The sequence below is a fragment of the Microcaecilia unicolor genome, chromosome 3 (genome assembly GCF_901765095.1).
Source record: "Microcaecilia unicolor chromosome 3, aMicUni1.1, whole genome shotgun sequence".
Classification (NCBI taxonomy): Eukaryota; Metazoa; Chordata; class Amphibia; order Gymnophiona; family Siphonopidae; genus Microcaecilia; species Microcaecilia unicolor.
Window position 1 is genome coordinate 98101428 of NC_044033.1, and position 27822 is coordinate 98129249.

Below are 27822 nucleotides of genomic sequence, written 5' to 3' on the forward strand. Positions count from 1 at the left end.
ACGTAGTGTTAGTGCCATTTTAATGGACATTGGACACAAATGCAGATGTTTAATGTGTTTTATATTTTGTACACACTTTAGTAAATATCTTCTGTCAACATGTTTCTTATGATATGAATATCGTAGCTTTCCATATGTATTTCTGAAATATTTCACACAACACTCAAGGTATTTTCAAATTGTTTATGCAAATATAAAAATTATTGTGCAATCTAGTAAATAAATGATACTCTGAATAGAGGAAGCTACGGGTTAGCATTACTGCTAAGACCAGCCTAGATTCACTTGAAGCCGACTGTATTCTAGAATATTTTATATTCAGTTTTTTAAAGGCTTAGATATTCCTTTTCTTTTGCAGTGGTAACTCCTTTAAGAAGTAAGCTGAATAACAACATCCATTTGTGGTATGTTTCCATTGAAAAATGTATATACATATGTATTTCTTTAAATTAACTTTTCAGAAATGTTGAACATACTGTTTTGTTTTTTTATAGGGATCCAGAAAATAATCTGTTAGAAAATTTGAAAAATGTTTTAGAAATTGATTTCCCTGTTCGTGCTAGCACTTCAAAATCTGTAAGTTGCTCCCTTTCTTATATGAGATTATCATTTTCATATCTTAATGGAGCTGCCAGCAAAAAATGTGGCGTCTATAGCAAATATTGTTTTGGACAGTTATTTATAAGATCCAGTATAGATAAGATGTTTGATTTTTCTGAAACCTTCTCTGTAGTAGGTATCCTTTCTAAATATCCACTATAGCTATAGTCCCTGGGATTTCATGCTGTCATAGGCCTGCAACAAACAGAACCAAAACTTGGAAGTGAACATGTTTGGATTTGAACTTCTAGATTTATTACTGACCTTTTCCAAATCTAAGTTCAAGGAGAGTTATGTTTAAGCACACAAGTTATATCCCCCTGCCCACATGGAATTTCAGTCCTGGCTTCCCTATGTTTCAGCTCACTGTTCTAACAACTAGGTTACTCCTCCACACCTTTATATGTCACCATACAGTATTCAGAAACAAGGCAAGCAAGTTAAAGACTCAGAAAGTCCAAAAAAGTTATTCGGTGGCAAGGCAATGTTTTTCTCTCAAACGTCCAAGTTGCAGTTTTCAACACCCTGATTTTAGATGTGCTTCAGTTTGTCCAAATATCAAAGGGGCATGTTAGGGGGTGTTTTGGGTGGGACATGTGTGACACAAAAAGATAGATGTTTTTCTGCAATATTGGAACAAAATGAAAATGTCTGGGGCCAAAATTAAGTCTTTTTGCCTAGACCTGTTTCAGTCACAAGTGACTAAAACATGCCCTAAATGACAAGATTAAGGCATAATTCCTCCCCCCTTACTCCCCCAGTGATCCTTGACCTGCCCCCCCCTCCCCAAAGCTCTGAAAGAAACAGTACATACCAGCCTCTGTGACAAGTTTCAGATGTTATGGCCAGTCCAGTTAGAGCAGCAAGCAGGTCCCTGGAGTAACTTGGTGGTTGGTGCAGTAGTCTGTAGAGAATGGTTGGTGCAGTAGTCTGTAGAGAAGGGGACCCAGGCCCTTAACCCACTCTTAACTTGGTACCTACCATATATATACATAATGTTTCCTACCATACTTATACCTCATTATAACACAATATCACTTTGTATTCATTCATACTATGTATTTGTTCAAACCGTAACCGGCTAACGCCGTTAACGGTTATATGTAAGCCACATTGAGCCTGCAAAAGGTGGGGAAATGTGGGATACAAATGTAACAAATTATAATAATAGTACCCTTTTCTCCGAGGACAAGCAGGCTGCTTGTTCTCACTGATGGGTGACGTCCACGGCAGCCCCTCCAATCGGAACACTTTCTAGCAAAGTCCTTTGCTAGTCCTCGTGCGCCGATGCGCACCCGTCTTCCCGCCCGAACCGGCTCGTGCCGGCCAGTCTTCTTTTGTCCGCGCTCGGTACGGTCGTGTTTCGCCGTTCGCGCCCCAAAGTTGACCTTGTGCGTCGTTTAGCGACTTTGTTCTAAAAAAAAAAAAAAAAAGGTGTCGGAAGGAGACCTTTATGGTTTTCTCCCTTCCCGTGCTTCCAGTCTTTGCCCCGGTAAGTTTTCTTTCGTCGTCGGGGTAGGCCCTATTTAGGCCTCGGTCGAAGTTTTGCTTCCCCCTATTTTTGTGGTGCCATTTTCGCCATTTCGAGTTTTGATCTCACCGGCGCGATTTTTCCGCCCATGACATCGAAGTCTTCCAGCGGCTTCAAGAAGTGCACCCAGTGCGCCCGGGTAATCTCGCTCACTGACAGGCACGCGTCGTGTCTTCAGTGTCTGGGGGCTGGGCACCGCCCTCAGGCCTGTAGTCTGTGTTCCCTTTTACAAAAGCGGACTCAGGTAACGAGATTAGCCCAGTGGAACATTTTGTTCTCGGGCTCTTCGTCGGCATCGGCACCGGGAGTATCGACTGCTTCAACGTCGTCGGCGCCTGGACCTTCATCTTCGCCCCCGATTGCATCGAGTGCATCGAGGCATCAGCCCTCTGCATCGGGGCGACATCGAAAGGCCGCGTCGGCGTCGGTGGTATCGAGACCTCCTCGTCTGCTGATGTCGTCGGACGGTGGTGCTTCGTCTGGAGTGCAGATGAGGGCTGTCCATTCCCCTGCTGGTGGCGGTGAGCCTTCGGGTGGGTCTCCCCCCATTCCGAGGGCTCCTGCGGTACAGCCCCCCCCCGAGACCGACCTCCTTCGGTCTCGGCCCCGAGGAAGCGACGGCTGGATTCTACGTCCTCCTCGTCGGTGCCGGGAAGCTCCGGTGACATGCTTCGTCCCAAGAAGTCGAAGAAGCATCGTCACCGGTCCCCTTCCCGTGTCGGCACCGAGAGCTCTGGGTCGCCGAGGGAGTCGGCACCCAGTAGGCATCGACACCGAGAGGACCGCTCGCCCTCTGTTCAAGAGGTGTCGATGCGCTCCCCCTTGGACAGCCCGGAACAGCCTCCTCACCCGGAACAGACTCTGACATCGACGCCTGCATCGGCTTCCATGCCTTTTTCTACAGCCGCTCTGAACGAGAGTCTCCGGGCCGTTCTCCCAGAGATCCTGGGAGAGCTGTTGCGCCCTACCCCTCCGGTACCGGGGGTGCTTGCGCCACCGGTACCGTCGAGCGAGGCGCCGGCTGGCCCATTGCCCGGGGTGAGGTCTCCGGCGTCAGTGCCGCGTGTGGTACCGACTGCGGTAGCCTCCCAGGAAGGCTCCCCGACTACGTCGGCGGAGGGAGCTTCGCCGGTGCGGGCGAGGGAGTCTACCTCTCGACGCCCCCACCGTGGCCGTGGTTCCAGGGAGTCGAGCCGGGCATGGTTGCAGACACAGGTCCGTGAACTTGTGTCTGACACCGATGGTGAGGCCTCGTGGGAAGAAGAAGGAGACATCAGATATTTCTCTGACGAGGAGTCTGAGGGTCTCCTTTCTGATCCCACTCCCTCTCCTGAAAGACAGCTTTCTCCCCCCGAGAGTCTGTCTTTCGCTTCCTTTGTCCAGGAGATGTCTACGGCCATCCCCTTCCCAGTGGTTGTGGAGGACGAGCCCAGGGCTGAAATGTTTGAGCTCCTGGACTATCCTTCTCCACCTAAGGAAGCGTCCACAGTACCCATGCATCATGTCCTCAAAAAGACATTGCTGGCGAACTGGACCAAGCCATTAAGTAATCCCCACATCCCCAAGAAGATTGAGTCCCAGTACCGAATCCATGGGGACCCAGAGCTGATGCGCACTCAGTTGCCTCACGACTCTGGAGTTGTGGATTTGGCGCTAAAGAAGGCCAAGAGTTCTAGGGAGCATGCTTCGGCGCCCCCAGGCAAGGGCTCTAGAACCTTGGACTCCTTTGGGAGGAAGGCCTACCATTCTTCTATGCTCGTGGCCAAGATTCAGTCCTACCAGCTCTACACGAGCATACACATGCGGAACAATGTGCGGCAGTTGGCGGGCTTGGTGGATAAGCTTCCCCCTGAGCAAGCCAAGCCATTTCAGGAGGTGGTCAGGCAGCTGAAGGCGTGCAGAAAATTCCTGGCCAGAGGGGTGTATGACACCTTTGATGTTGCGTCCAGGGCCGCTGCTCAAGGTATGGTGATGCGCAGACTCTCATGGCTGCGTGCCTCCGACCTGGAGAATAGAATCCAGCAGCGGATTGTGGACTTGCCTTGCCGTGCGGATAATATTTTTGGAGAAAAAGTCGAGCAGGTGGTAGAGCAGCTCCACCAGCGGGACACCGCATTCGACAAGTTCTCCCGCCGGCAGCCTTCAGCCTCTACCTCTACAGGTAGAAGATTTTTCGGGGGAAGGAAGACTGTTCCCTACTCTTCTGGCAAGCGTAGGTACAATCCTCCTCCTCGACAGCCTGCGGCCCAGGCTAAGCCCCAGCGCGCTCGCTCTCGTCAGCAGCGTGCGCCTCAGCAAGGCCCCTCGGCTCCCCAGCAAAAGCAAGGGACGAGCTTTTGACTGGCTCCAGCAGAGCATAGCCGCCATCCAAGTGTCAGTGCCGGGCGACCTGCCAGTCGGAGGGAGGTTGAAAGCTTTTCACCAAAGGTGGCCTCTCATAACCCCCGATCAGTGGGTTCTCCAAATAGTCCGGCAAGGATACACCCTCAATTTGGCCTCCAAACCTCCAAATTGTCCACCGGGAGCTCAGTCTTACAGCTTCCAGCACAAGCAGGTACTTGCAGAGGAACTCTCCGCCCTTCTCAGCGCCAATGCGGTCGAGCCCGTGCCATCCGGGCAAGAAGGGCTGGGATTCTATTCCAGGTACTTCCTTGTGGAAAAGAAAACAGGGGGGATGCGTCCCATCCTAGACCTAAGGGCCCTGAACAAATATCTGGTCAAAGAAAAGTTCAGGATGCTTTCCCTGGGCACCCTTCTCCCCATGATTCAGGAAAACGATTGGCTATGCTCTCTGGACTTGAAGGACGCCTACACGCACATCCCGATACTGCGATTTCAGCTGGGCACACGTCACTTCCAGTACTGTGTGCTACCCTTTGGGCTCGCCTCTGCGCCCAGAGTGTTCACCAAGTGCTTGGCTGTAGTAGCAGCGGCACTTCGCAGACTGGGGGTACACGTGTTCCCATACCTCGACGATTGGCTGGTGAAGAACACATCCGAGGCAGGAGCCCTGCAGTCCATGCAGATGACTATTCGCCTCCTGGAGCTACTGGGGTTTGTGATAAATTACCCAAAGTCCCATCTTCTCCCAGTGCAGAAACTCGAATTCATGGGAGCTCTGCTGGACTCTCGGACGGCTCGCGCCTATCTCTCAGAGGCGAGAGCCAACAACTTGTTGTCCCTCGTCTCGCGGGTGCGAGCGTCCCAGCAGATCACAGCTCGGCAGATGTTGAGATTGCTGGGCCACATGGCCTCCACAGTTCATGTGACTCCCATGGCCCGCCTTCACATGAGATCTGCTCAATGGACCCTAGCTTCCCAGTGGTTTCAGGCTGCTGGGGATCTAGAAGACTGTCCACGAGTTTTCTCGAATCCCTGTATTGGTGGACAATTTGGTCCAATTTGACTCTGGGACGTCCTTTCCAAATTCCTCAGCCACAAAAAGTGCTGACCACGGATGCGTCTCTCCTGGGATGGGGAGCTCATGTCGATGGGCTTCACACCCATGGAAGCTGGTCCCTCCAGGAACGCGATCTGCAGATCAATCTTCTGGAGTTACGAGCGATCTGGAACGCTCTGAAGGCTTTCAGAGATCGGCTGTCCCACCAAATTATCCAAATTCAGACAGACAACCAGGTTGCCATGTACTACGTCAACAAGCAGGGGGGCACCGGATCTCGCCCCCTGTGTCAAGAAGCCGTCAGCATGTGGCTCTGTGCTCGCCGTCACGGCATGGTGCTCCAAGCCACATATCTGGCAGGCGTAAACAACAGTCTGGCCGACAGGTTGAGCAGGATTATGCAACCTCACGAGTGGTCGCTCAATTCCCGGGTAGTGCGACAGATCTTCCAGGTGTGGGGCACCCCCTTGGTAGATCTCTTCGCATCTCGAGTCAACCACAAAGTCCCTCAGTTCTGTTCCAGGCTTCAGGCCCACGGCAGACTGACATCGGATGCCTTCCTCCTGGACTGGGGGGAGGGTCTGCTGTATGCTTATCCTCCCATACCTCTGGTGGGGAAGACTTTGTTGAAACTCAAGCAAGACCGAGGCACCATGATTCTGATTGCTCCTTTTTGGCCGCGTCAGATCTGGTTCCCTCTTCTTCTGGAGTTGTCCTCCGAAGAACCGTGGAGATTGGAGTGTTTTCCGACCCTCATCACACAGGACGAAGGGGCGCTTCTGCATCCCAATCTCTGACTCACACGGCCTGGATGTTGAGAGCATAGACTTTGCCTCTTTGGGTCTGTCAGAGGGTGTCTCCCGTGTCTTGCTTGCTTCCAGGAAAGATTCCACTAAGAGGAGTTACTTCTTTCTATGGAGGAGGTTTGCCGTCTGGTGTGACAGCAAGGCCCTAGATCCTCGCTCTTGTCCTACACAGACCCTGCTTGAATACCTTCTGCACTTGTCTGAGTCTGGTCTCAAGACCAACTCCGTAAGGGTTCACCTTAGTGCTATCAGTGCATATCATTACCGTGTGGAAGGTAAGCCGATCTCAGGACAGCCTTTAGTTGTTCGCTTCATGAGAGGTTTGCTTTTGTCAAAGCCCCCTGTCAAGCCTCCTACAGTGTCATGGGATCTCAATGTCGTTCTCACCCAGCTGATGAAACCTCCTTTTGAGCCACTGAACTCCTGCCATCTGAAGTACTTGACCTGGAAGGTCATTTTCTTGGTGGCAGTTACTTCAGCTCGTAGAGTCAGTGAGCTTCAGGCCCTGGTGGCCCAGGCCCCTTACACCAAATTTCATCATAACAGAGTAGTCCTCCGCACTCACCCTAAGTTCTTGCCAAAGGTTGTGTCGGAGTTCCATCTGAACCAGTCAATTGTCTTGCCAACATTCTTTCCCCGTCCTCATTCCTGCCCTGCTGAACGTCAGCTGCACACATTGGACTGCAAGAGAGCATTGGCCTTCTATCTGGAGCGGACACAGCCCAACAGACAGTCCGCCCAATTGTTTGTTTCTTTTGATCCCAACAGGAGGGGAGTGGCTGTGGGGAAACGCACCATATCCAATTGGCTAGCAGATTGCATTTCCTTCACTTACGCCCAGGCTGGGCTGGCTCTTGAGGGTCATGTCACGGCTCATAATGTTAGAGCCATGGCAGCGTCGGTAGCCCACTTGAAGTCAGCCACTATTGAAGAGATTTGCAAAGCTGCGACGTGGTCATCTGTCCACACATTCACATCTCATTACTGCCTGCAGCAGGATACCCGACGCGACAGTCGGTTCGGGCAGTCAGTGCTTCAGAATCTGTTCGGGCTTTAGAATCCAACTCCACCCCCCTAGGCCCAATTTTTATTCTGTTCCAGGCTACACTCTCAGTTAGTTGGATAAGTTGTTAGGTCAATCTCAGTTATGTCCTCGCCGTTGCGAGGCCCAATTGACCATGTTTGTTGTTTTGAGTGAGCCTGGGGGCTAGGGATACCCCATCAGTGAGAACAAGCAGCCTGCTTGTCCTCGGAGAAAGCGAATGCTACATACCTGTAGAAGGTATTCTCCAAGGACAGCAGGCTGATTGTTCTCACAAACCCGCCCGCCTCCCCTTTGGAGTTGTGTCTTCCCTTCTCTTTGTTTTGCTACATATGAGACTGGCCGGCACGAGCCGGTTTTGGGCGGGAAGACGGCCGCGCATGTGCGGTGCGCATCGGCACGCGAGGGCTAGCAAAGGCTTTTGCTAGTGAAGATTCCGATTGGAGGGGCTGCCGTGGACGTCACCCATCAGTGAGAACAATCAGCCTGCTGTCCTCGGAGAATACCTTCTACAGGTATGTAGCATTCGCTTTGTAGCTTCATCGCATACCCCCTAGTCCTAGTATTTTTGGAAAGTGTGAACAGACGCTTCACATCTACCTGTTCAACTCCACTCATTATTTTATAGACCTCTATCATATCTCCCCTCAGCCGCCTTTTCTCCAAGCTAAAAAGCCCTAGCCGCTTTAGCCTTTCATGATAGGGAAGTGGTCCCATCCCCTTTATCATTTTTGTCGCCCTTCTCTGCACCTTTTCTAATTCCACTATATCTTTTTGAGATGCGGCGACCAGAATTGAACACAATATTCAAGGTGCGGTCGCACCATGGAGCGATACAAAGGCGTCATAACATCCTCATTTTTGTTTTCCATTCCTTTCGTAATAATACCTAACATTCTATTTGCTTTCTTAGCTGCACCAGCACACTGAGCAGAAGGTTTCAACGTATCATCAACGACGACACCTAGATCCCTTTCTTGGTCTGTGACTCCTAATGTGGAACCTTGCATGACGTAGCTATAATTCTGGTTCCTCTTTCCCACATGCATCACTTTGCACTTGCTCACATTAAACGTCATCTGCCATTTAGTCTCCCAGTCTCGTAAGATAATTTTTCACAATCCTCCCGTGATTTAATGACTTTGAATAACTTTGTGTCATCAGTAAATTTAATTACTTCACTAGTTACTCCCATCTCTAGGCCATTTATAAATATGTTAAAAAAGCAGCGGTCCCAGCACAGAGCCCTGGGGAACCCCACTAACTACCCTTCTCCATTGAGAATACTGACCATTTAACCCTACTCTCTGTTTTCTATCTTTTAACCAGTTTTTAATCCACAATAGAACACTACCTCCTATCCCATGACTCTCCAATTTCCTCTGGAGTCTTTCATGAGGTACTTTGTCGAACGCCTTCTGAAAATCCAGATACACAATATCATCCGGCTCCCATTGGGCGGGGATAGTGTTGGGCAAACTTATACGGTCAGTGCCAGAGCCGGTGGTGGGAGGCGGGGCTGGTGATTGGGAGGTGGGGATAGTGCTGGGCAGACTTACACGGTCTGTGCCCTGAAAAGGACAGGTACAAATCAAGGTAAGGTATACACAAAAAGTAGCACATATGAGTTTATCTTGTTGGGCAGACTGGATAGACCATGCAGGTCTTTTTCTGCCATCATCTACTATGTTACATGTTTGTTCACCCCTTCAAAGAAATGTAGTAGATTGGTAAGGCAAGATTTCCCTTCACTAAATCCATGTTGACTTTGTCTCATTAATCCATGCTTTTGAATATGCTCTGTAATTTTGTTCTTCATAATAGTCTCTACCATTTTGCCCTGCACCGACGTCAGACTCACCGGTCTATAATTTCCCGGATCTCCTCTGGAAACTTTTTTAAAAATCGGTGTTACATTGGCCACCCTCCAATCTTCCGGTACCATGCTCGATTTTAAGGATAAATTACATATTTCTAACAATAGCTCTGCAAGCTCATTTTTCAGTTCTTTTAGTACTCTGGGATGAATACCATCCGGTCCAGGAGATTTGCTACTCTTCAGTTTGTAGAACTGCCCTATTACATCCTCCAGGTTTACAGAGAATTCATTAAGTTTCTCTGACTCGTCAGCTTCGAATACCATTTCTGGCACCGGTATCCCACCCAAATCTTCCTCGGTGAAGACCGAAGCAAAGAATTCATTTAATCTCTCCGCTACGGCTTTGTCTTCCCTGATCGCCCCTTTTACTCCTCGGTCATCTAGCAGTCCAACTGATTCTTTTGCTGGCTTCCTGTTTTTAATATACCTAAAAAAAATTTTACTGTGTGTTTTTGCCTCCAACGCAATCTTTTTTTCGAAGTCCCTCTTAGCTTTCCTTATCAGCGCTTTGCATTTGACTTGACATTCCTTATGCCGTTTCTTATTATTTTCAGTCGGTTCCTTCTTCCGTTTTCTGAAGGCTTGTCTTTTAGCTCTAATAGCTTCCTTCGCCGCAATATTTAACCACGCTGGCTGTCGTTTGGTCTTCCGTCCTCCTTTTTTAATACGCGGAATATATTTGGCCTGGGCTTCCAGGATGGTGTTTTTAAACAGCATCCACGCGTGATGTAAATTTGTGACCCTCGCAGTCGCTCCTCTAAGTTTTCTTTTCACTGTTCTTCTCATTTTATCATAGTCTCCTTTTTTAAAGTTAAACGCTAACATATTTGATTTCCTATGTATACTTACTTCAAAGCTAATATCAAATCTGATAATATTATGATCACTGTTATCAAGCGGCCCCAGCACCATTACCTCCCGCACCAGATCATGCGCTCCACTAAGGACTAGGTCTAGAAATTTTCCTTCTTTCGTCGGTTCCTGTACCAGCTGCTCCATAAAGCTGTCCTTGATTTCATCAAGGAATTTTACCTCCCTAGTGTGTCCCGATGTTACATTTACCCAGTCAATATTGGGGTAATTGAAATCACCCATTATTATTGTGTTGCCCAGTTTGTTTGCGTCCCTAATTTCCTTTAACATTTCTTCATCCATCTGTTCATCCTGGCCCCGCAGACGGTAGTACACTCCTATCATTATCCTTTCCCCTTTACACGTGGAATTTCAATCCACAGTGATTCCAAGAAGTGTTTTGTTTCCTGCAAAATGATCAATCTATTTGATTCATGGCTCTCGTTAATATACAATGCTACCCCTCCACCAATTTGATCCACCCTAATACTACGATAAATTTGTACCCTGGTATGACAGTGTCCCACTGGTTAGCCTCCTTCCACCAGGTCTCAGAGATGCCTATTCAGAGTGCGATATATTCTAACTCTCCCTTCTTATTTCTTAGGCTCCTGGCATTCGTATATAGACATTTCAAACTGTGTTTGTTGTTCCTATTGACATCATGCTTAGTACTTGACAGTACTAATTTGCAATCTTTTGTCTGATTTTTTATTTAGGGACACCTGATCTACTACGGTCTCTTTTGCAACCCCACTATCAGGATACCCGATCTTCCCTGTTTTGGTGATATCTTTGAAGGATACCTTATCCCGAACCATGCGCTTTTGAGCGACTGTCGGCCTTCCCCCCATTTCTAGTTTAAAAGCTGCTCTATCTCCTTTTTAAATACCAATGCCAGCAGCCTGGTCCCACCCTGGTTAAGGTGGAGCCCATCCTTTCGGAATAGGCTCCCCCTTCCCCAGAATGTTGGCCAGTTCCTAACAAATCTAAAATCCTCCTCCCTGCACCATCGTCTCATCCACGCATTGAGACTCCAGAGCTCTGCCTGTTTCTTGGGCCCTGCGCATGGAACAGGTAGCATTTCAGAAAATGTTACCCTAGAGGATCTGGATTTGAGATTTCTACCTAAGAGCCTACATTTGGCTTCCAGCACCTCTCTCCCACATTTTCCTATGTCATTGGTACCCACATGTATCAAGACAGCCGACTCCTCCCCAGCACTATCTAAAATCCTATCTAGGTGACGTGTGAGGTCCGCCACCTTCGCACCAGGCAGGCAAGTCACCAACTGATCCTCACGTCCACCAGCCACCCAGCTATCTATATGCCTAATGATCGAATCACCAACTACAACAGCTGTCCTAACCTTTCCCTCCCGGGCAGCACTTGGATACATATCCTTGGTGCGAGAGGATAGTACATCCCCTGGTGGGCAGGTCCTGGCTACAGGAGTACTTCCTACTTCACCAGGGTGATGCTCTCCTTCTAGGAGACCTCCCTCCTCCAAAGTAGCACAAGGGCTACCAGACTGGAGGTGGGACTTCTCTACAACATCCCTGTAGGTCTCCTCTATGTACCTCTCTGTCTCCCTCAGCTCCACCAAGTCTGCTACTCTAGCCTCAAGAGAACGGACACGCTCCCTGAGAGCTAGGAGCTCTTTGCATCGCGCACACACATATGACATCTCACCAACTGGAAGATAATCATACATGTGACACTCAATGCAAAAGACCATGTTCGCGGCTGGATTTTTGGAGATTTTTCTCAAAACATTCAAAATCGGATTTAGATGTCATCAAAAATGCCCCTCCACATAGAACATATTGCTAAGGTAGTAGCTGAATCAACTTAGCACATTTTCATCAAACTCAAATTCCTTTAGCCTAGCAAGAAGCAGGGGGATGGTCCACTAGTTCAAACACCAATGATAACCTTAAGGAAATAAGGAGTACTGTCCTATCTACATCCAACAGGGTCTGACTATAATTGGTGATGCCAATCAGTGTGCTGTGAGGGAAAGACAGTTGGCACACAATTTGTACACGTTTTGTGTAGATGACAGCACTTAATCACAGGTCCCAAGACTCAGTATCCCTCTCTATCCACTTATTTACTGAAAAGAAAGATGGACTATCAAAAGTATATAAAATGGAATGATTTGTTTAGCAGAGTAATACAGATAAATAGCGAACAGCAGTATAGAGAGCCCTAGGACAGATTTTAAGAATCCTACATTAATTCTTATAAATCCTAATACATATGCTTAGGCCTAATGAACGCAAGTGCACTGTCCTTGATTTAACACACACACACACACACTTCAATCTCTGGTTATAAGAAGAGGAAAAAGAAACCTGAAATTCACATGTAATGTAATCACAGATCTTGAAATATATGATCTGCAGGTAGCTATGCAATCTTCTGTCTCAATGCTGATGGAATGCAAGAGCATCAGCAGGCGTGGTTGCAGGAGGTGGTCCTTTTTGCTGGTCTTTATATGTTCAACTCGTGATAGCACATTGGATGACGAGTAGTTGTGGGCCTTTGCTGTGGTTCTCAGTCCAGTCATATAGATGATGTCCATGTCATTTTCCGATATCCCCAAAAATGGAGTGCAAAACTCCAAGTAGTCTATATCTACATAAACAGTGGTCCTCCTCTAAGGTTTCCTTTATTCTTCTAGGCTTGGTTTGAGCTGATTCACTGACTATGCTGTTTCTGCAGGATGACATTCATTACCCTTTTCTGATTCAAGACAGGGTATCAGTCTTTAGCATCAGCATGGAGAATCTGTGTGAAGACTACAAGTTTGGTCAGATTAAGTTTTGAGATACACATATTAAATGGTGACAGGGTATACCCCTTACAGTGCCAGTTCTGAATTATAAAGTGTACAGAATCCTGTCTTTCTGGGGTAGAAGGTATTTGTCCTATCCAGAAAATAATTAAGTGGGATGCTATAATCTTGTCTAATATTTTAACTCAGATGGGGGATTGAGATTGAGCAATAGTTTGAAGCTACTGAGGGGTTTGATTTGGGTTTTTTTTTTTTAGGTATGACTGAATAGAAACCTACTTCTGTCTTTCAGGTTATTAGTGATCATAGCATGTAGGAATGGAGTAAGTGTGTTAGCAAGATGTTTCAAGCATGATGTCATGGGATTTTTAGAGGCTGAAGTAGCCTTATATAATCTATTGTTTTCCCAGTAGAATGGGCAGTGGTAGGTTAAATGAGGAAGAGGTGCTACAGAGAGTGTGAACCCTATAATGATTAGGTGAGGAATTGGAGGAAGTTGAAGTCATAGTGGGTATTGGGCTTTGAAGCTTTTAGACCTGTGTCCAAAAAAAGTTAATAGCAAGATCTTTGGGTAATTGATGTTATAGAGGAGATATGTTAAGGAGGTCTATGATAATTGTTACCTTGAGAACATTGAAAAGTTTGTGGAAACTGGGGGTCAAGTTAGAGAGGTCGTATGAAGTAGGCCTTTTTTGTGTGTGTGTTCTAACAGTTGAAGAGTAAGCCTTCACTTGTTCTTTGTAGATGGACAGCAGTACATGCCTGGAAGTGAGTAGGGAGTCTGTTCAGGTGGCAGATAGCATGCCAAAAAGCAAATGAAGGCCATTTTATAAATTCTTTTACACTTGTAAAGCCTGTTTTATATGGGGAAAGGGCTCTTATAAAATTGCATGAGCGCATACACAAAACATTGGCACATGGAAAGACTGCTCTTGCTTATACACAATCTATATGTAGGCATTCCGGGGGGTGTAGTTTGGATGAGAGCAATGATACTTGAGTTCTCCGTTTTGCAAATATTATACGCTTGGGTTTTGTTTTGGTTTTTTTGCCTTTGAGTTTGTCTGTTCAATGGTATCCAGTCTGTCACTACTTATGAGGGACTGTTTTCTGCCACTCTCTGTAAGAAGCTGGTAGTCAAATAATACAGACAGAGGCATAGTCATACTTCTCAACCTCAATCCAGGACAAAATTTCAGCTGCTTGTCCGACATTGCTGCTTGGATGTCTCAACGCCATCTAAAGCTAAACATGACCAAAACTGAACTTCTCATTTTCCCCCTAAACCCACCTCCCCTCTTCCCCCTTTCTCTAACTCTGTTAATGGCTCTCACATCCTCCCTTTCTCCTCGGCTCGTAACTTTGGAAGTCATCTTTGATTCCTCTCTCTCCTTCTCTGCACATATTCAACAGATCGCCAAAACCTGTCGTCTCTTTATCTACAACATTAGCAAAATTTGCCCCTTCCTTTCTGAATACGCTACCAGAACCCTTATCCATACCCTTGTCACCTCTCGCTTGGACTATTGCAATTTACTTCTCACTGGTCTTCCGTTCAGCCATCTCTCTCTTCTCTCCAATCTATCCAAAATTCTGCGGCACGGCTTATTTTCCACCAGAATTGTTATACCCACACTAGCCCACTCCTCAAGTCACTTCACTGGCTCCCTGTCCGCTTCCGCATACAGTTTAAACTTCTCGTACTGACCTTTAAATGCATCCACTTGGCAGCCCCCCATTACCTCTCCACTCTCATCTCTCCCTACATTCCTCCCCGTGAACTCCGCTCACTGGACAAATCTCTCTTGTCATCCCCCTTCTCCTTCATTGCTAACTCCAGGCTTCATTCCTTTTCTCTCGTGGCACCTTATGCCTGGAATAGACTTCCTGGACCTATACGTCTAGCTCCATCTCTACCTGTTTTCAAATCTATGCTAAAAACCCACCTTTTCACTGCTGCCTTTAGCTCCTAACCACTACTCAATTACCCTCCCCTTGTCCCTTCCTTCCTTCTCCCATTACTTCCCTCACCCGTAACTGTCTTGTCTGTCTGTTTTATTTAGATTGTAAGCTCTTTTGAGCAGGGACTGTCTCAGGTGTTCAGCGCTGCGTACGTCTGGTAGCGCTATACAAATGCTAATAATAATAATACTTCAAAATTTGGGTGGGTCACTGGGCAGACTGGGTGGGCACATGTAATCTCCATATCCCACCACCCTACTCAAAACAAAACATTTAATACCTGAGTTGGCAGGGATCTTCAAGCCCCACCAGCTGAAAATCTCCTTGAATTCAACCAGGATTTTCTTCAACACAGCTCCACAGTTAGTGGCAGCTCTTCTTAAGCACCTCACACCAGCACCCGGAACATGCTTGGCTTTGTTGCACATGCATGAAAACTCAGCATATGCAGAGTGACAGTGTCGGGCAGCAAAGGAGAGTTGCTGCCAACTACGGAGATGTGTTAAAGAGAGTCTTAGGCACGTTCAAGAAGATTTTCAGCTGGCGGGGCATGGGGATCCTTGCGAGCAGCAATAAGAGTGCACTGCCTTGGGTGGGCCCCTGTCCATATGAGCCCACCCATGGCTACATCACTGAATACAGAGCGATCATGACTTTTCATCTCAGTAGACTATTTATAGTAAGTTGGGGAGCCTGTTCTGTCAACTGTTTTCCTAAGAATTAAATATATGGGAGGCCATATGACCACATTACTTGTCTCGGAGCTGGAAGATGAAAATTCTGGTGAACCTGTTTTCACTCAGGCACTCTGAGCTTCTGTAAATCAACACTGGGTTGGAATATTCTGTGGGACTCAGTATGTCTTACAATGGGCATAAAAAAATAGATGCAGTTAGAGCCACTGAGTTGTACCACATATTAACATCTTCCTTAGCTTTCTGTATCCCTCCTATATTCGGTGCAGTTAATTGTGAGAATTGGGCATGAGACCTGTTGCACTTGTGCCAAATGACTACCCCCTTGGTTTAGCTGAGATCATTATTATTATTATTAGCATTTGTATAGCGCTACCAGATGCACGCAGCGCTGAACAACTGACACAGAGAGACAGTCCCTGCTCAAAAGAGCTTACAATCTAAAAATACAGACAGACAAGACAATTAAGGGCGAGGGAAGTACTGGGTGAGATCAGTGTTGTGTTCAGTTTAGCAGTGAAAGCAAGACTGTGAAAGCACTAAAAACTGAACTTTTTTCCTAAGTTTTTTTTTTTGTTTTTTGTTTTTTTTTTACTTACAAATTTTAAATTATAGCACAAAAACATTACAATACAGAAATCTAGCAATGAAGAGAATGACATTTCAATATCAATCCTGAACAGCCAATATACCTAGTCCCACGTGATACTAACTCTAGCCCATATCAAGAGGAGAGAATTTCAAAGTAAATATAATATAAGGAGACATAATTATTAACTTCCAATTATTGCAGAATATTTATTTATTTATTTATTTATTTATTAGTTTATTAGTTTTAGGCTAGCTTGAGATAATCAGGGGATAGGGTCAGGGTAAGCATAGGGAAAAGTTAGAGGAGGCGTGGTCTGAGTTATTGCTGTTGTCAGAGGATCAGGTGATGAATAGGTGGTTCGTAGAGTTAGTGTAGACCCCATTAACTCAAACCATGTGAATAACTGGCATGGATGATCAGCCAAAAGTTTCTTTAGTTGAATAGGGTCTATAAAAACATACCGTATTTTTCGGACCATAAGATGCACCTAGGTTTTAGAGAAGGAAAATAGGAAAAAAAATTTTGAAGCAAAAAGAGTGGCCGAGATCTGCTGGAGGACCACAGGTTGTGCAACACTCTTGTATGGGGACAGCAGTTTTGCACAACCTTTGTCGCTCTGCAGTGGAATTTGTCCTCCCCTGCCATCCATGTCCAACGATTCTCCTCCCCTCCCCATGTCCAGCGATTCATTCAAACCCCCGCCCACCTGCCTGTCCGCCCTCAGCTCCCCAACTTTCTGTTCGTGCAACCATGCTCCCTTCCTTTACATACCCGAAGTCGCAGCGAACCAGCAATAAGTAAAAGCAGCAGGCAGGCAGGCTCGCCTCCTCCCGCCTTCCTCTGATGTAACTTCTTTTCCGCGAGGGCAGGACGCGCTGAGAGGGAAGGGAAGCAATGAGAAGGCGAGGCTGCCTGCTGCTTTTACTGCTGGGTCACCGCGACTTCAGGTAAATTAAAGATTTCAAAACAGGGAGCACTGGTGCATGAACAGAAGGGAGCGGACAGGTGAGCCGGACCTCACAAAAAAGCTCTGGGCGGAGTAGAGGCTCGCTGCGCGGGGCCCCTTTGAGCGCGAGGCCCTATGCGGTTGCAACGCTCGCCTCGGCCTAAGACCGGGCCTGGCCGCCCCCCCCCCCTACACACACACACACACAACGAGCGCTACATTCGGACTATGACGCACCCACATTTTCCTCCCAAATTTAGGGGGGGGGGGGGGGGGGGGAGTGCGTCTTATAGTCCGAAAAATACGGTAATTAATCCCTTGTAAATAAACAAAACATTTGTAGGGGAATTTTAGAAAAGAAGTGCAGCAAGTGCTAGGAATTGTAATGTCAGCAAAAGAAAAGCTCTCCTACAGACTTAAGCAACATCAGAGAACACCTCTATCTTAGCACTACAGAATAAGGAATCTTTTTTTTTTCCTAAAGTCACCAGGGAGGATAGCGCTTGATGAAATATTGTCCAAACTTCAAGGAACTCATTCAAGTCCAAGCTCTGCTGACCCAAACTATCAGCCCTTTCCTGGATTTTGTATACTGTGATAAGGAGGTGTACAAGTGTAACCCTCAGGTTAAAGTTTGTTACCTGGAGGTCCTGGGTGCAGGGGCCACTGTGCTCGTGTTCGTGTGCAAGTTGAGAGATGGGGCTGCCTGAAGCTGGTAAGGTGAGTCGTTGTGGGATGGCTGATGGAGATAGGTGTGTGTGTGTGTTTGTGCATTATATTTTGGTGTGCTGGGGAAGGCAGTAGGAAACTCGAGGGCTATGATGGGGACTCCAGCACCACTTCTACACATGCATGGACATGTTCCCGAGGCTTGACGCATATGCAGAGGTGTTCTGGGAGGCCGTGGCCTATGCAGCTCAGGAGTAGGGGACGGGGAGCTGTGCCAGGAGAGAGAGAAGAGGCTCAAGAAGACTGGCAGATGCTGGTGAGAAGCCTGGGAAGGCTTTCACAAAGGTTTTATTCAACCCCATGAACCCAGAAATATTTGGGCCAGTATGAATGCACGTGCACAGTCAGTGCACTTGCCTGGGGTTCAAAGGGTTCTGGAGCAGAGCCGTGCAGTGGGCGCATGCAAAAACCTGGACAGAGGATCAAAAAAGGAAAAATAATGGAGAACTGCAAAGGTATAAAAAATTGTTAGGAAATATATTTATTCAAATTGTTAATTTTACTTCCCTAGGTGGGGAGTTGCATTTGTATTTTGGGTAGAGGGATGTTATGTTTGGCTCGTGCTATAAGAGTCTTGTGGGCTCGCAGTAGCATTGGGACTTCAGAGTTCTAAACTGCGACTCTTGGCAGGTGGGAGGGATTGCTGACAGAGGACAGATGTGTGTGAGCTGGTGTCAGTGTTGTAAAGGAAGTATTTTTGTAAAATTTAAGGAGAAATTGAATGTTTTGTGAGAAACGTTTTTTTTATTGTTTATTAAATGTTTGATACCCCGCTATTTCTGCACACAGGTCACAGTGGCTTAAAAATGTTAAAACAAGTATAAAATCAATGAAAAGAACGCCAGTTATAATAGGAAAGAAACAAACCAAGCACTCGAAGACTAAGGGGATGCAATCGTACAGAGAATATAAAAATAGGAAAGAAATAGACCAGTTACACAAAACATGGGGCCTACAGTCACACAGCCTCATGCACTCACTCTGGCTGTTATGACACTGCAGACCCACTGGCTTTAGATGCCAATATTCGAGAGACTGAACGCTAATTAAAAAAGAGTTTTCAAAAGTACCATGAATCTTGGACAAGACAGCTCAGACATAAGATACAGGGGTAAATTGTTCCGGAGAAAAGGGGATAGAAAGAAAAATGCGGAAGTGTGAGTGGATTCATAGTGGGCTATCTCGGGGAGGGAAGGATCAGTCAGTGGGCATCTAGTGAATGCAAGGAGCAGGAAGGAAGTATGTGGGGATCACTGAGAAAAAAAGGTAAGACATGTAGCCAAGATGAAGTGCTTTGAGGGTGCAGAGAATCTTAAACCAATATCTGTATTGAATGAGTAACCAGTGTAGGCATACAAAGAGTGGGGTAATGTGAGTGAATCTTTTTTCTTTGCAAAGGAATCTAGCAGCAGAATTATGAAGCGTTTGAAGACTTCGGAGAAGGCTGGAGGAGATACAGTAAATCGTATTGCAGGAGTCGGGTAATAGCGAACACATGATCAAGTGTATGAAGTGAGGGAAATCAAAGAATTGACTGATGGAGTGAATATGTTGCAACCAATAGAACCCCTTCTTTACCACCTGGGATAATTTGGAATCAAATTAGAGTTTGGAGTCAATGATGACACCTAAATAGCGAAAGGAAGTGCTCTGGAGTACTTGGATATCGAATAGGGAAAGTGGAGATGAGGGAACGGAGAGTGAACCAGTAACCCAACATGCTGCTGTTTTAGACGGGTTAAAGACCAATCTGTGAGAGGTGAGCTAGTCAGAAAGAGAATGAAGACAGGCTTGTAGGAGAGAGAGATCAAGACAGTGTGGTAGAACAGGGCAAACTAACAAGATACCATCTGCGTAAAAGAAAAATTTGATTATGTATCCCTTATGAGAAGAGCTACGGGGCTGAGAAAAATGTTGAGTAGTAGTGGAGAGAGGCACACTGCAAGTGAGAGGCAATGTAGAGGATGATGAGGAAGAAGTGGTGATAGAAAATGTCAGAAAGGTAGGAGGTAAACCAATTGAGTGAGAAGGCGAGAATGGTCAACCAGATCACTGCAGAAAGGTCTAGAGAAATGAGAAGAACTATTACCCGAGTCAAGATACGAATGTAGGCTACTGACTATTGTTTCTGTGCTATGTTAGCGGAATCCAGTTTCACGAGGATGTGTGATAATTCTCGGTGAACTGTAAAAGTTGATTGAAAACGATACATTCTGTAAAAGGTTGAGATGGACAACAGTGGGCGGGTATGAGAGGGGACAAGATTAGAATTCTTAAGAATGGGTTTGACTACTGCTTATTTCCATGCAAATGGGACATAGCTAGTGGAGAGGCTCAAGGTTACTAAGTGAAGAATCAGGGGGAGGAGACAGTGTCTTATCAATCTTCAACCAGTTGAGGGGAGGGAATGAAGAGGTGAGGTAGTGATGTGCATACTAGACAGAACTGATGAGAGCTGAGTGAGGGAAGAAATGGTGAAGGTTGACCTAGAGGAGCAGCTCTGTTTGCCCATTAGTGAAGCAGAGCCCAAAATGTGGGCTAGAGAAGGAAGAAGAAAACTGAGGGGCAAGGAGAGAAGACTGAAGTGAGGTGACCTTAGAAGCAAAGAAAGATGCTAAAGGCCGAGGGCTGAGAAGAAGTTTGACTTAAGTGAGAGGCAATAGTGAACAGAGCTCTAAGGGTTATTGGATTTTGCCAATTGTTTGGTGATGTAAGTCCTTTTGGCTATTTTAATCTGGGAAGAATAGTAGCTACAGGTTTTATTATAGGCTAGGAGCAGATTGCTCATTGTGCCAGTTACGTTCTATACCTCTGGTCTGCTGGTGGAGAAGAAGTCCACTGTAGAATGAAGGCTTCTGAGAGAGACTGCTGGGTGCATGAGGGGAACAGGACCGAAGAAAATGTGAGGACAGAATAGAATTCCAATAGTGCACTGCATCATCCAAGCTAAGATCAAGAAAATTATTAGAGAAAGAACTGAAGAGAGGTAGCTGGATCTAGAAAGAGAAAATTAGTTGGAGGCTGCTTTAATACCACTTGGTCGTCCCGTGAATGCTTGGGAGAAGAAAAGGAGAGAGAGAGAGACTGACTAATGAACGGTCTGTCCAAGGGAGGGGTAATTTAATAGACTGCAAAGCAGAGGAGGTAGGAAGCTATGTAATGATTAGGTCGAGGCACTGCCCCACAGAGTGGTTGGGTCCTGAAACAAGTTGAGAAAGGTTAGTGTGGTGGAGAAAAGAAAGGAAAACCATTGAATGAGGGTGGGATGGTATGTCAATTTTCATTAATACATTTTCATTAATAGTTCTGAGCCCAAGGTGACCTTTGGCGCAAAGATATAGATAAAACTGTAGGGATGGATGGGATTCATCCCAAAATACTGAGGGAGCTCAGAGAAATCCTGGCGAGACCTCTTAAGGATCTATTTAATAGACCTTTAGAGATGGGAGAGCTTCCGCAAGATTGGAGAAGAGCAGATGTGGTCCTTCTTCACAAAAGCGGGGACAGAGAAGAAGTGGGGAAACTATAGGCTGGTGGTAGGGAAAAATAATGGAGTCGATGGTGAAGGAAAAGATGGATTCTAGAAAGGATCTGAGGCAACATGATTTTCCTTGTCATCAAGCAGATGAAGCCATTACGTATGGGTTGTGTCCATCAACCAGCAGGGGGAGATAGAGAGCACTCAACTTTTCACAGTGCCTCATGGCCAGCCAGCTCCACTGCCTCTTCAGTATTCTCTATCTCCCCAAGCAGGGTGGCTGCATCTTCTTCTAGCTCCATCAAAAATCTTCCTGGGGGTAGCTCCTGGCTTGCCAGTTGTTAGCCGGGGTGTTAGAGGCTATAGCAGCTTCACTTTGAAGGAACATAGGTTAGCCCTTTCCCTGCCTTACCCATGCCCCCGTGGATGTGGACATATTAGCTTGCTTTTCCCTGTCCTTTCCCACTCAGTGGATGCAGGCACATTGGTTCGCCTTTCCCTGCCTTTCCCACTCATCTGAGCCTCCGGAGTTCTTATTACCTCTGCGTTCCTCACAGCGTTTAAAAAAAAAAAATGGAATAGAGGTTTTCCTTGGATTCTTCTATGGGACCGGAGCTGTGATACTCGGTCCGGTGAGGTAAGAGTGTTTTCTAACTCCTCCGGGGTGGGCCCGCGATTGTGGCGTTTTTGGCACGAAACTGCCATTTTGAATTTTCCCGCCGTTTTCGGCAATGGCTGCAGAGAATGTAAAGTGCTGTTCCCGGTGTGGCAAGCGCAAATCAGCAGCGGGGCTCTGTAAATCGTGCTGTACGGGTGTAAGAGCCGGCCCGAGCATGGCGAGCGATGATTCTTCCCGCTCAGAGCTGGCAGCGACCGCCATTTTTAATTCTCCGTATGGCGCGGCCTCTGTAGAGACGGAGAGCCCTGAGGTGGGGGGGGGGGACGACCTCGAATTGAGGCTATTCAGGAGCAGCTAGCCCCGGACAGGATCTGGATGCCCAGGGCGAGTTTTTCTCCCCTGATTTTGTGTTGTTATTGCATAAAGCATACATGCTGAAAAGAGCTCTCCCTCAAGGGTCGTCTGAGGCCCCTTCTGTTGTCCCGTCCCCCCCCCCCCCCCCCCCCCCCCCCGGTGGATTCTGGCCTGGGACTGCCTGCTGAGGCTATTTGCCCTGATAATTGGCATAAAGAAAAGCATAGGAGGGCTAATTCCCCTTCAGATTGTGGTTCACCTCCCCCCCCCCCTCGTGGTCGGGCTGTGAGGATTCGGAGAGTTCTGGCAGGCCTTCGTGGTCTGAGGAGCCAGAGTCACGTGCAGAATTACCACAGGATCTGGATGATCCCTCCGCGGGAGGATTTTCCACCGTGATGAGCTGCCAGCGCTTATTTCAGATGCCCTACATGTCCTTTCTATTGAAGAGCCTGACAGTGGCACGGCTTCCTCTGTGAATCCTAGGATGGCTAGTACCAAAAAGCCTGCTCGAGCCTTTCCTTTGCATGACTCCATCCAAGAGCTTATTTCCGCTCAGTGGGCTGACCCCGAGGGACCTTTGAAAGTTTCCAGGGCTATGGGGCAATTATACCCTCTGCGTGAGCAGCATTTGGCTCGCTTTGCAATGCCTAAAGTAGATGCCCTAGTCACTACGGTGACAAAGAGAACTACCCTCCCTGTGGAAGGAGGAGTTGCCCTGAAGGATATACAAGACCGTAGGCTGGAAGCAGCACTTAAACGGTCCTTTGAAATTGCAGGTCTTACTGTTCGGGCGTCTGCATGCAGTTGTTATGGTGCTAGAGCCTGCCTGGCGTGGTTGCAACAGGCAGTGGAACAGCCCGGAGATGGAGCAGAGCCCTTCTCGGATGTGGCTCCGCGGCTGGAGTCGGCCTTGTCCTTTTTGGCTGATGCCCTTTATGATATTGTCAGAGCTTCGGCTAAACAAATGGCAGTAGCAGTGGCGGCTCGCCGTCTTATTTGGCTACGACATTGGGCAACGGACATGGCCTCTAAGCAAAGGTTGGTGAAGTTGCCCTTTCAAGGCCTTCTCCTATTTGGTGAGGAGTTGGAAAAAAAATTGTTAAAGGCCTGGGAGATCCTAAACCCCAGCGCTTGGCCGAAGATAGGCCAAGGCCTTCCTCCAAGGGCCAGGCGGTCCTCTCCTCTTATAGACCTCGCTTCTGTGAAGCTAGAAGGTACCGCCCGGGGCGTTCTGCTGGGTTCACTTCTCGTGCCCGTTTTTCAGCAGAGGAACTCCTTTCGCTCGGACAAGTGTTCCGCAGCCATCGGCTCTAGGCCTGGAGTTCAGGGGCGACCCTCTCAATGATGGTGCACCGGCCCCCTCCTCGCTTCCTGTCATCTGAGGACGTCTTTCCCTCTTTGCCGAGGAGTGGGCCTATATTTCCTCAGATCAGTGGGTTCTGGACTTGATCAGAGATGGCTACAGAATAGAATTCAATGCCCCAGTAAGAGACGTGTTTGTGGAGTCTCGATGCAGTTCTGCCGCCAAATGGGCGGCGGTAGAGGAGACTTTGCAAGGTCTGATTCAGTTAGGGGCCGTGTCCCCGGTACCTCCCGCCGAACACGGCTACGGCCGATACTCCATCTACTTTGTGGTGCTGCAAAAAGGTGGGTCTTTTCGCCCTATTCTGGACTTTAAAGAATTAAACAAGTCCCTGAGAGTGCGGCATTTCCACATGGAAACCCTGCGCTCCGTCATTGCTGAGGTACAGCCAGGAGAGTTTCTCACATCTCTAGACCTGAAAGAAGCTTACTTGCACATACCAATTTGGCCCCCGCACCAGAAGTTTCTGAGGTTTGCGGTGTTGGGAAAACATTTCCAGTTCCGGGCCTTGCCTTTTGGCCTCGCCACAGCTCCCAGAACCTTTTCCAAGGTAATGGTGGTAGTAGCTGCTTTGCTCAGGCGAGAAGGTATCAGGGTTCACCCGTACCTAGACGACTGGCTCATCAGAGCAGACTCTGTAACAGAGAGCTATCAAGCTACAGCCAGAGTGGTCTCAGTACTTCAATCTCTAGGCTGGGTCGTCAATATGGCCAAAAGTCACCTGACCCCCTCGCAATCTCTAGAATATTTGGGGGCCAGGTTCGACACAGACTCGGGCTATGTATACCTACCCGAGCTAAGGCGGTGCAAGCTTCAGAATCAGGTCCATCTGCTCCTGAGGATGCCCCGCCCGCGAGCTTGGGACATTGTCCAGGTGCTGGGATCGATGACAGCCACATTGGAAGTGGTGCCCTGGGCGAGAGCGCACCTGAGACCTCTACAGTATTCCCTACTTCAAAGATGGTCTCCAGTTTCTCAGGATTATCAATGCAGACTTTCTTGGCTCCCTGCGGCCCGACTCAGCATGGAGTGGTGGTTCTCAGACAGCATGCTGCGGCGAGTAATGCCGCTGGCGCTCCCCGATTGGTGTCTAGTAGTGACAGGTGCCAGCCTGAAGGGCTGGGGCGCACATTGCAAGGGGAAGCATGCCCAGGGTCTATGGACACCCGAGGAGTCGGAGTGGTCCATCAACCGCCTGGAGTTGAAAGCGGTGTTTCAGGCGCTTCTGGCCTTTCAAATGACCCTGGAAGGATTGGCTGTCAGAGTGATGTCGGACAACACGACAGCAGTGGCCTACATAAATTGACAAGGCGGCACTCAGTACAGAGCGCTGGCCGTGCAGGCCGAACAGATTTGCCACTGGGCCGAGCTGCATCTTCAGTTTCTGTCGGCAGCTCACATTGCAGGTCAGCAACGTGCAAGCCGATTATCTAAGCAGGCATCAGATCGATCCAGCAGAATGGGAACTAGCAGACGAAGTATTCCTGCAGATATGTGCCAAATGGGGCAAGCACGTGATGGATCTTATGGCGAAAAGTTCAAATGCCAAAGTCCCGTGCTTCTTCAGCAGACGGAGAGATCCTCGCTCGGCAGGGTTGGATGCCTTGACTCAGCCCTGGCCTCCGGGTCTTCTATATGTGTTCCCTCCGTGGCCCTTGATAGGGCGCCTGCTGCTGCGGATTTGGCTGCACTCAGGAGACGTGGTCCTCATCGCCCCAGATTGGCCCAGGAGGCCTTGGTATGCAGACCTCCGACAGATGCTAGTGGAGGCTCCCCTTCCTTTACCTCTGGTACCAAACCTGTTGTCACAGGGCCCGGTAGCCATGGAGGACGCCTGCCGCTTTGGTCTTATGGCATGGCGATTGAGAGGGCGCAATTGAGGGACAAAGGCTATTCAAACACAGTCATTTCCACTCTCCTGCAGGCCCGCAAGCGTTCCACTTCCGTGGCTTATGCCAGGATTTGGCGTCAGTTTGAGTCTTGGTGTGCTTCAAAAGCGATCACACCATGCGGGCTCCTGTCTCGCCGATTCTGGACTTTTTGCAGGATGGTGTACAAATAGGCTTAGTCTATAATTCTTTGCGGGTGCAAGTGGCAGCGTTGGCCTCCCTTCGTGGTAAGGTTGAAGGCGTGTCTTTGGCTGCTCATCCAGATGTGGCACGGTTTCTTAGTGGGATGCTTCAGCTCCGGCCTTCCGTGCGAGCACCCTGTCCAGCTTGGAACCTGGAGCTAGTTTTGAAGGCCCTGCAGGCTTCTCCTTTAGAGCCGCTTCGGCAAGCATCGGAGCAAGATTTGACACTAAAGGCCGTTTTTCTTGTGGCCATTACTTCGGCGAGACGGGTGTCAGAACTCCAGGCGCTGTCCTGTAGAGACCCATTTCTGCAATTCTCAAAGTCCGGGGTCACGGTTCGGACTGTGCGTTCCTTCATGTCTAAGGTGGTTTCAGCGTTTCACCTAAACCAGCCTATTTTCTTGCCCTCCTTTGATAAGGAGGAGTTTCCAGAATCTTTTGGGCAGTTGCACCTATTGGATGTGCGCAGGACTGTGCTGCAGTATCTGCGAGTTACTATCTCTTTCAGGATCTTTGTTCATCTGTTTGTTTTGCTATCAGGTCCTCGCAGAGGGTCTCCAGCGTCTAAAGCCACTATTGCCCGCTGGCTCAAAGAAACTATCTTTTCAGCTTATCTGCTTGCCGGCCGGTCTCCGCCTATAGCCTTTAAGGCGCATTCTACCAGAGCGATTTCTTCCTCTTGGGCTGAAACTGGAGCACTCTCTCGTCAAGAGATATGCAGTGCAGCAACATGGGCTTCTAAGCTCTCTTTTGCCCGACATTGCAGGCTGGATGTGGCTGCTAGGAGGGATGCGCATTTTGGAGCACAAGTGCTAGTGCGTGGTGTGACCTGTTCCCACCCTATATAGGGATTGCTTTGTTACATCCCATACGTAATGGCTTCATCTGCTTGATGACAAGGAAGGGAAAATTAGGTTCTTACCTTGGTAATTTTCTTTCTTTTAGTCATAGCAGATGAAGCCATGAGCCCTCCCTGTATGATTGTCTGTATGCTGTGAATCTGTTTCAGGTTCTGTTCTTGTTTCCTGAAGTTCCTTCCTTGGGAGAAAGTTGGAAAACAGTCTTCAGGATTCATGTTCACTTATAGGAGGATGAGTCCATTCCCTCCAGTTTATGTTTTGAAGGATGAGTTTATTCCCTCCAGGAGGTTGCGTGTATCCCCTCCAGTTATACAATAAGGAGGACGAGTTTATTCCCTCCAGGAGGATGTGTTCATTCCCTCCTTTTGAGTTCATGCCCTTGTTAAGGGGCCATCGTTCGCTGTGAGGAAAGTTCATGTTATTCCCATTGTGGTTTGCCATACTGTTTTGGAAGCTTCAAATACTGAAGAGGCAGTGGAGCTGGCTGGCCATGAGGCACTGTGAAAAGTTGAGTGCTCTCTATTTCCCCCTGCTGGTTTGATGGACACAACCCATACGTAATGGCTTCATCTGCTATGACTAAAGGAAAGAAAATTACCAAGGTAAGAACCTAATTTTCCCTTACCAAAGGAAAATCCTGCCAAATGAATCTGATTGATTTCTTTGACTTGGTGACGAAAGAACTGGGTAAAGGACATGTGCTAGGTGTAATCTACTTTGGATTTCAGCAAAGCCTCTGATATGGTTCCTCACAGAAGACTCATGAATAAGCTGAGAGGGCTAGGACCCAAAGTGATAAACTGTTTTGGAAAAAGGTTGACTGACAAGCAACAGAGGGTGGTGGTAAATGGAATTCACTCGGAGGAAAGGAAGTAGAGTGCCTCATACTGAGGCTGATTCTGTTTGACATGTTTGTGAGAGACCTTGCTGAAGCGTTAGAAGGAAAAGTTTGCCTTTTTGCAATGACTCAAAACTCACTAACAGAGCAAATAACCCCAGAGGAAGTAGAAATCATGAGAAGAGAGCTCCAAAAATTGGAAGAATGGTCAAAGGTCTGCTAGTTAAAATTTAATAAATAAATTCTCTAGGGTACTCCAAACTGTTTGGTTTATCTGTCTATAAATGATAATACTACCCAGAAACCTTCAATGTTGTATAATATTGTGTCATTAAATATAGTGACCTGCCCGCCCTTAGCTCCCCGACAGCCCACCTTTCTGTTCCTGCCGCTGCACAGCGTTTA

The 27822-nt window shown here is 47.7% G+C and overlaps 1 protein-coding gene across 3 annotated transcripts in view; it reads left to right on the forward strand.

The window, feature by feature from the left end:
* FANCL (FA complementation group L) overlaps positions 1–27822 on the forward strand; it is a 294740-nt gene that overhangs the window by 240876 nt on the left and 26042 nt on the right. For all 3 annotated transcript variants that reach the window (XM_030196202.1, XM_030196203.1, XM_030196205.1), the window contains 2 exons: positions 359–404; positions 495–576. In XM_030196202.1, the coding sequence (XP_030052062.1) occupies positions 359–404; positions 495–576 (128 nt within the window). The remainder of the gene's footprint in view (positions 1–358; positions 405–494; positions 577–27822) is intronic.